We start from the raw sequence: 16547 nt of genomic DNA, 5'->3' as shown, positions 1-16547 counted from the left end.
TCAACTCGTTGGCTTTACTTTTATATTTTTCAGGGAGATGTTACATTATGCTCTCTAATCCAGCAGTGCCTGAGTGTTTGCTATACGCCATATGTTGGCGGCCTGGGATGCTGTGCGTTTGCCTGAAGCATCTAGTAATTTTGATTCCTTGTCAGGTGGTGGTGCATCACCTGACGCTTGTGAGTTTGCCCTTTTACGTGCCGTAGAGACCACTAAGGAATCTAGTGGCGCTGGTCCTCCGATGTAAGAGGGATCTGAGGGAGCAGGTTTGTACTTCTTTTCGATACGTGGGTTAAGGACCCTGGCTCTCACTGGGTCTTTAAAAACTTCTGCCGCATGCTTTGTCACCCCTTTGAGCATGGGCAGTATGGAGGTGGACCTCTGTGTAGTATCTAATGCGTCTAGGAGGAAATCTTCCTCCACAGGGTCATTATGCATGTCCACCCCATGATAATGTGCTGCTCTTTGCAGAAGATGGTTAAACCCTAGTGAATCTTCAGGTGGAGATGGTCTAGAGCAGGGGTCTTCAAACTGTGGGGCGCGACCCCCAGGGGGGCCGTGGAGTGATGCAAAGGGGGTCGCGCCTTCCCAGTCACACTTCTGCCCAGGCCCAAGGGCTTCAGCCCCCCCGCCCCCTTCCCCCGTCCTGTGTCTCAGCCCGGGCTGCTGCAGTGAAACTTGAGCTGCTGGGGGCTCAGCTGGGCAGTGTCTGGAGTCTTATCTCCGGCACCCCCCCCCCCGTGTTTTTGTAAACTGCTTACAGAGGCTTAGGTTTTTTTGCTGGTTCCAGTACCCCCTGGGTCCCCACTGTGCCTATTCCTTACATTACCATCTGTTACCTTCCTGGGGGCGCCGTGAGTGAAAGTTTATTTTGAAGCACCTGCTGCAGCGTTTCTTTCACCCCGCAATTACCAGGCCTCACATAAATGTCAAGATAACTGGTGTGATTAATTATCTTCCTGGAGAGAGATCAGAATGATGTATAGTTGAGGTTTTGACTTGGGTGATGTTAGTGCAGAGGGTTAATGTGCCTGCTGCAAAGAACGTGTACCAAGTAGATTACAGAGTGCGTATGATGTGAAGAGATCAGCAGGTTACTGCTTTCAAAAGAGACATCCTTTTGTTACTTGCAATTTATAACTTAAAGTCCTAATAGAGAATAGTGAGCTATTAACTTTCATCCTAGAACAGCATACACACTACAAAGAATACATTATTAGACCATTGATTAATGTTGCAAAAAGGGTTAATTTGGCTAGAAATCAATTCTTATTATTAAAGGAAACTCCCAACTATGCTGTTTCTTTTTCGACTCTGAGTTTGTGCTTCTCCACACCAAGCACTCTTGAACTATACTGCCTACCAGTATGGATGACATGTGACTCCTATACTTTTAGTCCTTTGGCTTATGTAACATTTCCTATACACTGATTTACACATTTATGATTGATTGTCTCTGTGTAATGTGTGTGTGATGCAAAGTGCTCGGACACCCTACACTGGTATGAGTGGCACTATATAACTAATTCAATGCATCTGAGAGTGTGGGGTCATGGAGACTTGGTCACTGTTAAAGGGTGCTAGTGAGAGAATCCGTGGTGGGGGTGGTCATTGTGGGGGGCATCAACAAACATGGTCGCACAGGGCACCACCAGCACTAAAGCCGGCCCTGGGAAGTATGCACAGATAAGCGCTGAAAATACCGCTATAGGTGACTGGTTTTTTTTGTACCGACTGGGCCACCAAAATAATCTGCTGGCAACCCTAACCATAAGACTGGAAGTTTGTTGCAGGATCAGCACATTATTTATTTCCTTCACCCTCGATCCCCGATTAATGCCGCAATAGTTTAACTTAGATCATAAAAGTCTACGCCCCGTCAATAACATGCTGAGTTACTTCATGGGTCTGGGAATGCACCCTGCATTCAGACAACTCATTCCTCATTCTCGCCCTTCATTGTCACGCTCACCCTGCACTCACAGTGATCACAATGCACTCACACTGATCACCATGCACTTGCACCATTCACCCGCTCACCCTGCACTCACAGTGATCACAATGCACTCACACTGATCACCATGCACTTGCACCATTCACCCGCTCACCCTGCACTCACACTGATCACAATGCACTCACACTGATCCCCATGCACTTGCACCATTCACCCGCTCACCTTGCACTCACAGCGATCACAATGCACTCACACTGATCACCATGCACTTGCACCATTCACCCGCTCACCCTGCACTCACAGTGATCACTCTGCTCTCAAAATGCACTTGTCCTGCTCACACTATACCTCAACCTGCAGTCACACGAGTACACTACTCATCCTGCACTCATGTGACACTTCACTCACCTGTCCCCCTCACTACTCAATATGCAACTCACTCAAACAAGCCCATCAGTAATCATACATTCATTCATCCCATTCTGAACTTGCATCCGCACCCAAAATGAGAGAGGACAGCAAGGGAGTGAGAGAATTTGATTGAAGAGGTCAGGGATGAGGAGAAATGTGAATTGCCGAAGAGAAGTGTGGACACGCAAGAAGTGAGTGTGATCCAAAGGTGAGGGCTTCTGTTAGAACAAAGGGGAGATGTGAAAGAGGAATGGGGGGACTGGAGAGGTGTAAGATACAAATAGACAAAAATTTGAATGAAGAGACGAGGTGAATGAGAAGTGCTGAGGGGCACGGGAGCTGACAGGGCCAGAGGCCATGAGATAAATGTGAGAGACTGTTAGAGATGAGGGCAGTGAAAGGACAGAATGGCAAGAGGTGATTAAAGGTGAAGTGAGAGGTTGAATGGGGAGAGTTCAGAAGTTGTAAAAAGGGGTGAAAGAAAATGACCTGCAAAGTGAGAGAGGGATCCGTGGTTAGGAGAGGAGAGAGGGATGGAAGGGAGGGGGTGAGAGGAAAGCTGCATGGGTAAAAGGCTTAACTCTACACAAAACCGCCAGGGTTTTAAGGGACCCCTGCTTCTTCCGGTCAGGGCCAGGTGAGCTTCTAATGTGGCAGCACGTATTGCTGCAGAGTGGAAGGCCCTTCACAAACGTTGACTTGAAATCTTTCTGATGATAATTGCTGTATTTTGGTTATAAATGGGTACTGATTGGGTGAAATCTTTCCTCAGCGTTACTGTGTGTAACAAATATCAAAATAATGAAGCAATGCTATCCCAAAATACGCGGCATCACATAACCTTATTTACATTTTCATCCCACGCAATTTAGTCAACAGGTTTAGACATTTTTGTCAAGAGGGGGTCCTTACGCCTCAAAATGTTGACAGGGGGGTCTCGGCATCCAAAAGTTTGAAGACCTCTGGTCTAGAGGGGTAAATATAGTCTTGTGGGACGTTGGGAATATCTGGTATATGGTAATCGTCCCATGGATCTGGAGATCCTGTAGGGGTGGGGTCTTGTGGCACATCCCCTGTATCATAATATGGGTCACCATGATCATCATCGTCTGGAGATGGAGTAGGAGAACGATGAGGTGAGGGTGGAGAGGGGGAAGGAGGAGGTGGTGGAGGAGGAGGGAAATGTATTCTGAATGGAGAGGTAGCAGAGTCCTTCCTCTTTGGAGGTGGAGGCGGAGCAGGCTTCTCCAAATGTCTCTTTTTAGTAGAGAGCGTCAAATGTCCAGTTTTTGGATCCTTGGTAAGAGTTTTTTGCAAGGGATCCGGTGTAAATAACTCTGGTGAGGTAATTTGGTCCGTCGGCGTCGAAGGTATCGGGGCCGATGATTTTTTAGGTTTTTCCGTGCCGGTTTGTTTAGAACCCGGCTTGGGACCCTCCGGTCTCTTGGTCGGCGCCGAGATGTGCTTTGGCTTGGAAGTGTCGGTGCCGGTGGCCTTGTGTGGTTTGGTCGGCACCGAAAGTGGCGTCGGTGCCAAAGAGCTGGGTTTCGACACCGAGGGCTTCGGGGCGGAGCTCGGTGTCGAGGTTGAGGCCATCTTCTTTTTCGGTGCCGAAGTGTGTTTCTCGGCACCGCTGGCAGGCTGGCTCGAGCATGCCGCTGGAAGGCTTACTTGGCTTCTTCACCGGGCCCGAAGGTGCGGTGTGTGAAGCAGTGTCTCTGGTCTTGCCTAGGCCCGGAGGCGAAGGCGTGACCGAAGCCTTTTTGGGTGTCGGCGCAGGTGTGGGAAGGGGTAGATTGGTACTCACGACCCTCTGCGCCGGGGTGATGTCCTCCACATTTGACTCGTCGGCCTCGGAAGCGCTGACGAGGTCCTCTTCGGTACGATGATGTTCCGGATCGTCGATGTCGTCTCCGAAGATGTCGACTGGAATGGACGTTGAGGAGTGTTCCATGTTCTTTCTGGCTCTTCGGTCCCGAATAGTCTTTTTGGATCGGAAAGACTTACAGGCCGGACAGTCTCGAGCCTCGTGTTCCGGGGAGAGGCAAAGGTTGCATACCTCATGAAGATCGGTGTGGGGAAATTTGGACCTACATTGAGGGCACTTTTTGAATGGAGTTCTTTCCATGAGACGAGACCGGAGCCTGGGTAGGCCTGAAGGCAGCCGTCGACGACTGGAACCGAAGGTTTGTCAGAAGAGAAAGCGCGTTGATTGAAGAGATCGTGATCGAAAAAATACAGCGATTGGGGTTAGGATTGTGCACCGATCGTCGAACTGGAAGCTGTTCGGAAACGGAGCGCGAAGATCACATCCGAGCCCGATGGCGGAAAAAAACAATCTGAGGATGGAGCCGAAGTTCATGCGCAATACGATCCAAAGGAGGAGTCACCGACCTCGTGACTTCCAAAGACTTTCCAAGAGGAAAAACAAACTGCAAACATCCGGGCCCAACACCAGATGGCGATCTATGCAAAAATCTGCAGCTCATATGCCTCGAACATAGACTTCCATCTTTGTTCAAAACAAGGAGTCCAGTCTGCGTTTAATGGCAGCATTGGACAAAAAAAGTTTGATCTTTCCGCATCAGAATTGCAGGTGCCTCCTCCAAAAGTGTGAGGAGGTTGGGCTGTAGAGGAAACGAATGGCAGGGCACAGCTCCTCTGAATATACTGTAAGACCCATCTATCTGACGTAATGGATTGCCAGCCACTGAGAAAATACTGTATTCTGCCCCCAATCGGCCAGGCATGTGCCTGAAAGAGCAAACCAAAGCGACTTGTTGTTCTGTCACCAGTGGAGAAAGAATTAAGGACTTCTTTATATGCTGGATGGAACAGTTTCTGTTAATATCACATCCCTGGCATCGAAAGAATTGGGTTGGTTGTTGCAGTACTAGCAAGTGCCCTCAGTAGGCTAGCCCCCTACAATGACCTCTGAATTTCATTAACTGGTGGGGAAATTGCTTGGCCAGTATCAATAGCCTCATGGATCATGCTGTGGTGCGACCGTCCATGAATTCTTCTAGTAACAAATCAGTCTTTACTCCAAATAGCCTAGAGCCGACAAAGAGCATGTACATTAAGGATGCTTGCATCCTGGCTGCGTTATCTATATTTTGGGCTAGTGACACCCTGAGGTCCTCCAGAACAGTCCACAAAATATACCTGGCCATGTCCCATGGGTCTATCTCCCCCCGAACCTCCCTGCCCACCCATCCTCCACCCACCCACACAGAAGGCAAACAGAATTATAAAGATCAAAGTGCTAGGTTGTGGAGGAAAACATACTCTTTCCAAAAGCATCAATTATTTTCCATTATCCTATCCGGAGGGTTGATTGGAATGAAATTGAGATTAATCTCACTTGTCAAGGTCTGAACAATCAGGATATCTGATGTAGGGTGCTTAGTTAGGAAGTCTGTTTCACTTGGGGCCGGCGTATTTCATCCAGCCACATGTTGGCAATAACAGCTCAAATGAAGCTGGGTCTAGTTTAAGAATCTCATCAATATAGCTGCCCTCCCAACCACCACAGCAAATTAGGTACTTTCTTCCACTGGTGGCTACGGTGGCAAGTCTAGCTCCAGTTTAGGGGGTGTATTTATTCCATTAGCACTCTATACGTCTATATTGGAAGAATCCTCAGTATAATGAAAGAATTGAGTGAATCCTCTGTTGATACCATGGTAGGAGTAGAGGTACTGGACAGAAATTGGGCTGTATAACCATCAGTTGCACTTTAGTAATTTCATAGTGCATCATGCGTCGTAGGCCTGGATCAAGAAGACATAGGTTCCAGGTCAGAGATTCGCATCAGAAATGGATTATCAATCAGTACCTATACAGAAGAAACTGGTGTGGATTTTGGTGCCAAGTAGAAGTCAGTGCCAGAGTTGGTGCAGGTCCAGTAGCAGGTACCACAATAATGGTCCGTGTCGAGGGAGGCTGCACATGGCCCGAAGGTATACTAGAGGTAGCTGGAATCTCAAAGTACTACAGCCTGGCCTCTTTGAAGGCTGCTGTTTGCAGTGGGATTGACAATGACTTGGGGAAATTCAGGGCCCGTCAGGACCAATCGCAGGATTGGCTTGGACTTCGGATACATGGGGAGAATGAGATCCTTATCGTGATCCCTTTGGCATGCTTTAGCTGGTCTAGACTTTGAATTGGACTTACAGGAGGATCTGACCAAAGTGGATTTTTTGCAGGAGCGGTAAGACAAGACCCACAACTTGCTTTGACTGTGGCCTCTTTCTGTGCCCGGCAAGGGAGCATTCTACTTTTCCATTCCGTATTGCCTTGGGATGCACGAAGGCACACTTGTCGCAAAGACAAGAGCCATGCATGAAGCTCAAGCACTACAGTCACACCTTCTGTGGATTCGTGACTGGCATCTGATTACTGCAGTCACTGCATGGACTGAATTGTTTTATCTGTGGGGAAATTGTCCCCTAGCACACTGCATGAATTTTGGTGTAATGGATTGAGCCTAGTCTTAACTGGACTTTTAAAACTCTCAGTTATTAACTTCCGAACTCTCTTCAATATATGGAGATATTGAATGGTTTCTCAGATCTAATCAGAGGCTCAATGAGGATGTCATCTCTCTCATCATCCACCTTAATGGTAACCTCGTGATGAAAAGCTGCCCTGTGACTAAATTTAGGCCAAATCTCACCAAATGGTAATGAATTATTGAGAAGCATCAAAAGCTACCTCCACTGATGCGTGATGGGTCAACTTAATATGTATTCCAAGCATTAGTAGTCATGTGCATTTGATCTGCTGTTCCTGCTCCTCTTCTTCTCTAGCTTCAGATTCTGAGGTGGTAAAGGTAAGTGAGAAGTACAAGGGGGCTGCAAACGCTTAAATTGTTTTATACATTTTATGGAGTCATTGGAGCTAATCACTAATCTTAAAAAGTCACATGCTATTTCCATAGGTTCAAAGAGGGCAACGAAGGTTAAATTCTATTGCAAGGGTCTAGAGTTAGTAAAAGTCCCCGCTTTTCCATATTTAGGGGTACTTTTTGACGACTGGCGCTCATGGTGCACGCGGCGTGCACACAAAAAGAATGTATTAGCTAGAGCATCGGGGGCTACCTTAGACTTTGCAAAAAGAATAGGATCTAAATCAATCCCTGCACTTATGAAGATTAATAATGCTACGTGTCTCCCTATGGGAGTGACATCTGGGGTTATACAGATGTCAGAGAAATCCAGGGGGGTTGAAAACATCTTTTTGCGTAGATTGCTCTCGGTCCCTGCTTCTACGCCAATTTTTAATATACACAAGGAATTAGAAGCAGGTTTTATTTCTGACTAGATTGCCCCGTTATTGCGTTGGCTGAGAATTTGGGCACAACCTACTCCAAATCTTAACCAATTGATCATCCAAGATTGTCTCACCCTAGAAAAGGGGCTACACATTCCGTGGATTAGATAAATTAAGGACCAGATGGAAATTCTGGGCTGCCCTGACTTATTTCCGAGTCCCATAGCATTGGGTAAATCGGCCATTAGAGACCTCAAGCAGAAGTTTTTCGATAGACGAAGAGTACTAAGGGAGGAGAATGAATTGAAAAAACCCACGGTGAGAAGATTTGTTATACTGAGCCTGAGTCGACAGATGCAATCATATTTATCTTATATAAACAAACCGTACCATCTTTTTGTTTTGACAAGATTCAGGCTGAATATGGTTCCCTGGCTCCTTGCTTTTCCTAAAGGGTATTTCAAAGAAGGAGCACTAAATTCCAGTCCTTGTGATAACTTCTCGGACCAGAATACTCTTCACATAATATTGTTCTGCGCATATTACAGTTCATTGCGCAGAAAATTCATTATTCCTTTGCTTAGAGGTTGTAACTTTGAACAAGTTAGGCCAGCGCTGGTATATTTACAAATGCTAGCGTCACCCATGGTCTGTTTTGGGGTAGCAAGTTTCCTAACAGGTGCAATCAGGTGCAGGAATAGGTCACTTGTGAATTCCCCTGTGGACACGGCTTTGAATCACCCTATTTAAAAACCTATTTTTATGTTTTTTACATGTAAAGTTGGACAAGTCTAAGTTGGGCTAATTTTATGTTACCTATTTATCTACTCCCAGGCCTAATCATGTGTTAGTGGGCTGTATTCCCATTCTTACTGTCATTTTCCCTGTTATGGATCCTCGAGGTGTGCTTATTTTTGTATGAAGTGTCGCACTACTTGATGGAGTGTATTTTATTCTATTGTAGATAATGAATTTTGAGTGGAGCAGGACTCTACGAAGATTAATAATCGTTTCATGTTTTTTTAATTTTCTATGTCTGTTTACATTGTTACAAGAAGGGGGATCTTAACTGATTTTACATCTGTGTATTTCATGATTGAAGATTTGATCTGTCCTGTTTCTTGTACTTTGATGGCTATAATCAGCCGAATTAAGTTAAATTTGACTAACTGACGCAAGGAGTGGGAAGCACTGCAAATGACTCAACTGTGATAGCTTGAACATCTTTTTGAGAAAAATGAAAATTTCTTTTGCCTTTTTTGTGACTTACCTTGGGAATGGATGTCCGCTACTTATATGATGTGTTGCACTATACGATCGCTTTCTGGATCTAAATGGGTCTACTTCTGTTTTACATCCCCTGTTGGCAGTTCTGTGACAATCAGTGCTCTGTCCCATCATTTGCCTCAAACAAAGCAGAATATCTTTTACAACTGATTTTTCTTTGACACCAGTGTTCTTATATTGTTTGATTTGTCAACAAAATGCAGACCATGAGACTGCTTGAGTTCCGGAATTCAAGAGTCTGAACTCCCTCTAGAGCATGAGCTTCTTCCCGGGTTCGAAGATGATCTTGAAACCCACCCTGCTCTTGGGGAAATTTTCAGCTGACAATTGAAACTCTTTTTGAGATCAATCCACATGTGGAGGTAGGACCTCTTTTTGAAGGTGGTCATCTCCTGGAAAATGATCCTTCTTGAGATTCTGATTCCAGTGTCGGTGTCCGATTCTTGCATGAAACCCAAAGGCCACCAAGTGTGATGCTGCTGGAACCCAAAGCTACTGAAATAATTTGTTTTGTATGTGGCTATTATGGGAATTCTTATTCCTGGCCAATATTTTCTGTGGGTGTTTTGCAGCAATGTATTCTCATGAATCATAGCCTTCTGTTTTTCGGGAAGGAGATTGACAACGTATTGTCCCCATCGACTGGCAGGGAGTGTATAACCCAATAACCTCTTGTTAGCCTCTTCTGGCTTCTTCTCCTCTTAATAAAGCGCCTTCTGTGACTCAGTAAGTATACTTTTGACCATGGTGGCTTAGTGTGCCCACCGACCAATGCATTCGTGGAGGAATGGTCTTTCTGGACCAACACGCTTACCAAGTTGAGAACTTATCCTCTGCATGGTCATTGTTATAACTCATACTGGTCTTTGCAAGGAATTCAGCTTCTTTGCTCTTGGTGACCAAAATGTCGTTCAGGCACAGGAAAATAAAAAGAATGTTGGGAATTGGAGATGGAGTCTCATTCCCTGTTTTTTGTGCTGTTCAGGGAACATGATCAAAGTCATTTGAAACAACCACGTAACCAAAAACATATAAAGATCAACAAGATGCAACATTACAAATACAATACTAGGTGGTTGGCCAGCACTTCACATCTTTTGACAAACATAAATCCTCATTGACCAGCTGCATACAAGAAAATCCTAAAGGATCTGTTGGGAGGCAAAACCAAAATTGGAAGGCCACTAAGGATCTCAAGTCAATAAAACACTTTAGGAGAATGAATCACACAGTATCTAGTCAGCCCAGGATTTTACAGTCCCAGAGAACTGCTAGCACAAACAGGAGTCAGCTCAATGAATGAGAGGCTCATGAAAATTAATGAGCCACTCACATTTTGCCACCCTCATTTGGATTGGCTGGTCCTCTCAGGGATGGTGGCCTGCTGGGCTCAGCAGACCACCATGTCTGGGACTGCTTTTATATAAAGCAGCTTTTTACATTTTTTTTTTTTTTTTTTTTTTTTAAAAGGCAGCCCGTTTTCCTTAAAGGGAAACCGAATGCATTTAAAAAAATAAAAATGATACTTTTTAGTCTCATTTTTAAAGGGCAGCCAGTGGTCCCTGGGACCACTGCCTACCCTTAAATAATAATTCTGCATGCATTTGCAAACGGGAAGGGGGTCCCCCGGGGACTCCTTCCCATTTGCGAATGCATTAGCACCTACTTGAAGTAGTTGGTAATTGCGAGTGTTTTGCGACCGCAATTCCGGTTGCAAAACATTAGTACATGGGTTAGAGACTCGCTATTTGGAATGGAATGCCCCTTCCAAATAGAGAGTCTCTAAACACTTTTTTGCGAGTAGTACATGGCCATAACAATTTTAGCATGCGCATACGGGTCGCTAACCTGTTTGCACATGCTAATATTGGTCGTACATCTGGCCCTAAATAAAGTTGATATACTACTAACAAGCACACAACCGGACAATGATAAAGTACCTACCTCCCACTGTGTAACAACTTTTTTAAAATGTCTTATTTCTTCATTTTTCTTTTCAAGTTCTTCTTTTAGCTGTTCTGTTTTTCCATCTTTCAAAAAATGTTCCTAGAAAATGAAAAAATATTGTTTAATCCTGCCTAGTAACAAGATGCATGTAAGGATATTATTAAGTTAACCATGTCACTACTTTGTCTAGGAGTCATTACAGCACCACACTCATTCACCTTAGGGCATCGACTGATCTAGAACAGACAATATTATAATAGGCTTGAAATAACCAAACAGCAGCTGCACTATCAAAATAATCTAACAGCACTTGATTTGTGATTTAATCATTAAAATGTGCATAATTTATGGACAGCATAAGAGACATAACATCCATAGATGTGATTGGGAGCAAAATATCAGCGCAGGAGAGGTAAGCAAAGGTGAGGAATTGTACAGATATGGATAGTGGGTATGCTTTAGAGAAAAAAAGAGCAAGTGTCTTTTTCTGCTTGTTGTGCATACACAAACAAGACATGTAATATCATTCTCAAAAATGCAAACAAATGCCCCAAGAGAACTCTTTAAGAAGGATTTAATCAAAACTACCTCTGCATATAAGCAGTTGCTAAACTTAATCTTGTACAGAGAAAGAATCGGCTTCCTCTTTGCCTACTAGTACATAGGAATAGTGAGGCTAAGAAACAGTATGTTATAAGCATTTGTAGAGCACACGTACAACAAACGGTTTCTTTGCGCTGTAATGAAACTGCAGAAGTTTGAACTTTAAATCAGGCGAGCAGGTGAAGCGAAACATGGTGATGGCAAAGCAACACTGGGAAGGGTGAAGGCAAACAGCAAAATAACATGGGGACGGTTAGGGAGGGAGAACTGGGGTGGAAGGCCCAAGAAACACAGGAGGGGACAAGAAACAAACAGAGGTAGGGGGGTTGTGGGGATAGGACGAGAGCAAAAGCAAAATGGGGGTTGGGGGAAAGTAACAGTGGGTGCAGGTGGAGGAAATCAATGGAGAGAAGCAAATGGGTGAGAGGAAGAGGAAGGAGGCCGGGGAAAAACAGTTGGGCATCAGGGAGCAAGACGGAGTGCAGGGGGGAGAGATGTATACAAGGGAAATAGCTCGAAAACACACACACTATAATGGAGTGATTCACACAAAAGAAAAAAGTAATGAAAGCAGTGTTGCCAGCTAATCAGAGACTTAAATAGTCAACGGTCCATGGGAGGGACAAGCACACAATTGATAACTGGGAAACAAATATGATTTTTTTTTTTGAGAACTTTTATTAACCATAGTTGCATCAATTGGCAATGTACAATTCTGCGACATAGCATCAGGTCAGCAATGTTTGAGTACATACCGTCAAATGTTTAAACACAGCCGTTTAGCCGACAACCCGGAGGTCCGGCGGCGGAGCTCAGTTGTACCTAGATAGAGGATTCAGGTGTGTACATTGCGTGTAAGCGAATCGGTGGTGCTTTTCTGTTATGTGTCGCGTTATTTCTCAGCTATAAGCGCATTGTCCGCGTGTGAGGGGGGCGCTTCGTGTCCGCCCGCTGCGCAGCATTGTCAGCTAGCTCCTGGGCTCACAGAAGGATGTGTGCTGGGTGCTGGGTTGTCCGTCAAGCGCCCTGATTTGTGGGCATCGGAGTCCCGGTGGCCCGCGTGTAGCGTGGGGTGGAGCGCGTCAAGGAGGTTACAGCGTAGTTCGCAAGGGTGCGCGTGGCGACCGTTGCTATGGTGGAACACATGCTCTGCTAGGGAGCGTAGTCAGTCGCCGAATTGTGTCCCGGGTGTGCAACGTAAACTTTAGGGATCAAGGTCAGGGTCGAGAACTCGGGTAGGGGCCAGAAGAAGAAGGGTGAGGGGGGGGGGGGGGGGGGGTAAAGTGGAGATCCGCGTGCAGCAATGTGTGAGGAGATAGGGGCTGTCCAGCAGAGCGTAGCCGGCCGTCCGGGGAGCGCGTCGAGTGGCTGGTCGTGGGGGGGGGGGAGAGGAGAAGAGGGGGGGGGGGGTTCGTCAGCGTGCGCGCCCTCTCGGGTAGCAGCGGCGGTAAGTCCCGCGCGTGCGCCAGAGCACAGCGCAAGAAGTATCCGGCAGTAGTAGCCTGCCGCGTGGTATGTGAGACGTGTCTGGGGAATATGCAGGTCGAGGGGGCCAGGAGCGAACCGCATCAGGGTCTCAGACATGTTGCCAGCGATCGAGTAGTATATCAGTGTCCGCCTGGTGTTTAGGTTATCCCACGGGTTCGGCAGGCCGTCTGAAAGGTGGCGAGGAGGCCATCCCAAAGGTGAGCGATGGGGTACTGCCTGAGTCCCGCAGTTTCCTCACGGAGGAGCACTGCACTCTCCGCCTGCGCCCAGTTGACGAAGGATGCCCTCCAGTGCCTGATGTGCGGAGGGGCCGTCGCCTTCCAGTGCTTGGTGAGCAAGCGTTTGGCTGTAACAAGCCCCATGTCCCAAAAGCGCGCCTGTACTCTATTCGCTTTTGTGCGCTTGTACAGGCCCAAGATACACGCTTCCCACGTGCGTGGCAGCCGTCCATCCGCGCCGCGCTCGATCAGTGACAGCACGTCGCTCCAATACGTCTGCACGTCCGCACAGTGCCAGAGCATATGCAAAAGGTCCGCTCCTGGTGACGAGCACCGTGGGCAGGCGGCATCCGTCCGCAGGAAATATTTATTGATCTTCTCCGGAGTGAGATACGCTCGCTGCAATATGTAATATTGTATGAGCTTGAAGCGGGGGTTGCGTGGAACGTTAACCGGGCCGGCCAGTATCATCGCCCATTCTTTATCTGTCCAGTCTCTGCCCCTGTCCGTCGCCCAGCGTTCCCTTAATGTCGAGGTGGTCAGTTGTGAGTGTGCGAGGAGTGCCTGCACTAGCCAGTGTATGACATGTGCGCCATTGCCCATAATATGCAGATATTGGATGAAGGTATGCGTCGGTAGCTCCGTCGTCATGTCGCCCCAAGAGGCCGAGAGCGTCTGCATGAGGGAGGCATGCAGGAGAAACTGTCCTGCCGGGAGCGCCGTGCCGTCCGTCAGGGTGGCAAACGTCAGCAAGTCGCCGTCCTCATACAGGTCACCTAGCGTATCTACACCTGCCTGTTCCCACCCTGCCAAATGGGCCTCCGTGAGGGGTCCCGTCGGGCTAGGCATGCCCAGTAATGGTAACTCCGGAGCGTACGGTGTGGTCGCGCGCGTGAGGCGGAGGCACCTCTGGAAGCACCTGCGCGCTACCGCCAGGTAAATCTGGGTGGGGCAGGGCGCGCGAGTCAGCGGATGGAACAGCGCGTGGACTTGCGTCCGCGTCCAAGCATTCGCGTGCGAAGCAGTGTCCTCTAGTTGCTTGCCGCTCAGCCACCCCGCCACCCATTGCATCTGCGCTGCTAGATAATATAGCTCCATATTGGGGACCGCTAGTCCCCCAGAGTCAGCAGGCATGTACAGTTTGGCCAGTGCTACCCGCGGTCTCCCCTTGTTCCAGATGAGGGTGCGCAGCAATACCTCCAGGTCGCGGAACATTCTGACGGGCACATACAAGGGCAGGTTTGCAAAGTAGTACAAGAGGCGGGGCAGCACTATCATTTTGGTCAGTGCTACCCTGCTAGGCACGCTGAGGGGCAGGGTGCTCCAGTAGCTAACCTGCGTGCGCACGGACGTGATTGCTCTGAGGAGATTCCCATCTAGGACGTCCGCCGGGGACCTGTAAATCCGTATCCCCAGGTAGCGGAAGGTGGTGGGGTACCACCGCAGCCTGTCTCCTCCCAGGCGGACGTCACACTCAGGTGTCTCCGAGCCAAAGGGGTAGGCTCCCGACTTGGCCCAGTTAACCCTCAGGCCCGACAGTGCTTCGAAGGTGCGGAAAACGTCAGCGAGGGAAGCAGGGATGGCGGCCATGTCCCTGACGTATAGCAGCAGGTCATCTGCATATAGGGACACCGTGTGTAGGCCGTCCGGCAATGGGATTCCCCATTCCAGTCCGTGTGCTCGGAGTGTCGCAGCCAGGGGTTCCATTGCCAGTGCAAATAGCAACGGCGACAACGGGCAACCCTGGCGGGTGCCTCTGCGGACTCGGATGGCGGCCGAGAGGATGCGGCCCGTGCGGACCCGGACGGTCGGCTCACTGTAAAGCAGGGCGATTATGGCGTTATAGCCGCCCCCCAGTTGGTATTTCTCCGTGACTGCCCTTAGGTATGGCCACTCGACGGAGTCGAAGGCTTTCTCCAAGTCCAGTATCAGGCATCCCGCCCTGGGCCACTGCCGCGTGGCGTATTCCTGTACCCGGAAGAGCCTGCGGATGTTGTGGGAGGTATGGCGTGATGGGACGAACCCATTTTGGTCCCGGTGTACAAGAGTGGGTACGTGAGGGGCCAGCCTCCTAGCCAGTGCAGAAGCAAGGATCTTATAGTCTGTGTTTAGTAGAGCCAGTGGACGGTAAGAGCCCACCCGCGTGCCGTCCCTGTCTGGCTTAAGTATAGAGACCAGCGTGGCTTCGTTCAATGTTGGGGGCAGGGCAGCTCCCTCCGTCGCCGCCGCGTACATGCGCAGGAGCTCCGGGATTAAGATATCCGAGCCAGCCTTGTAAAATTCAGCCGGTAGCCCGTACTGGGAAACAAATATGATGCAGCCAAATTTGTGAGGGACCAGGAAAGCCAACCAATGGTATGCAATGGGTGGGCTTCAAGTTTCCCCATGTTCTTGGTAAGCCACAATATGCCTGCAACAGACTGCACATACACTGTCTAGTAGGCTCGATCTAAAAAGGGCATTGTTTACAGATGTGTCTAAGGCCATTGCAAATAGAGATGGGCATTCACTTGTGTGAAAAGTTGTGTGAAAATATCTTGGTAAGCGAATTCAGTTTTAACAAAATGAAAACATATTCAGGCTATCACTAATCGTTAATAGAAGTAAATCAAGTATGTATAAGATTAGTGTGTCAAAGTAAGAGGTTTTTGAGCGTTTTCACAGGTTAATTTGGATTTAGCAGATTAAGCACCAAAACAGTAGATGGAACAGTACTGTCATCAAAGTTTAGAAATAATGATAGAACTATATTTTGTTGCATTGATTCAACTTATGACAAAGTTGCAACGCTGACTTGATGGAAACGTAAAAATATCTTAAAATAAATTGATGAAATATTCCTGGTTAAAAAAAAACATACTATTGTGGCTCGGAAACCAGTACATACAAATGGATGAATTTCACTTACTGATTCACAAAGACATTGCGTCCTATACCTATGTTTGTAGCCATATCCAACATTTATGGACTTTAAACAAACGCAAAATCATCCAAAAAAAATCAATACAGCAGCTTTCCTAAGTACCTGTAGCAAACCAGAAACATAGAAGATTTTGCGTGTTTACTTACTTTAGCAGTTAGACCCATCCATGGATGTCCACAAACATTTTAAAATGGAAATTTCAATCCCACGGAATCACAGACATTTTTAAAACTAGACAACCAGGATATTTCAGGGTGATATGTCTTGTGTGGATCCCCTAATATTTCTTAGCCGCAATGCCCCATGGACCTCACACTATGCCTGAAATCAAATTTTCCTTACATTTCTATGATAAAAATTTCTGGAATCCACAAAACTCCTACCACCCAGCGTTACCCCACTTGTGTCAATAATAGCGATGCATCAGGTCTGTGGCGGGACT

General features: G+C 47.4%; 1 protein-coding gene across 2 annotated transcripts in view; it reads right to left on the bottom strand.

The window, feature by feature from the left end:
• Nucleotides 1-16547, bottom strand: part of GKAP1 (G kinase anchoring protein 1) — a 565016-nt gene that overhangs the window by 246431 nt on the left and 302038 nt on the right. For both annotated transcript variants that reach the window (XM_085633148.1, XM_085633155.1), the window contains exon 8: nucleotides 10871-10972. In XM_085633148.1, the coding sequence (XP_085489274.1) occupies nucleotides 10871-10972 (102 nt within the window). The remainder of the gene's footprint in view (nucleotides 1-10870; nucleotides 10973-16547) is intronic.

The sequence above is a fragment of the Triturus cristatus genome, chromosome 2_1 (assembly GCF_964204655.1).
Source record: "Triturus cristatus chromosome 2_1, aTriCri1.1, whole genome shotgun sequence".
Taxonomy (NCBI): domain Eukaryota; kingdom Metazoa; phylum Chordata; class Amphibia; order Caudata; family Salamandridae; genus Triturus; species Triturus cristatus.
Note: the sequence above shows the minus strand (reverse complement) of the source record. Positions and strands in the feature narration are given on the sequence as shown.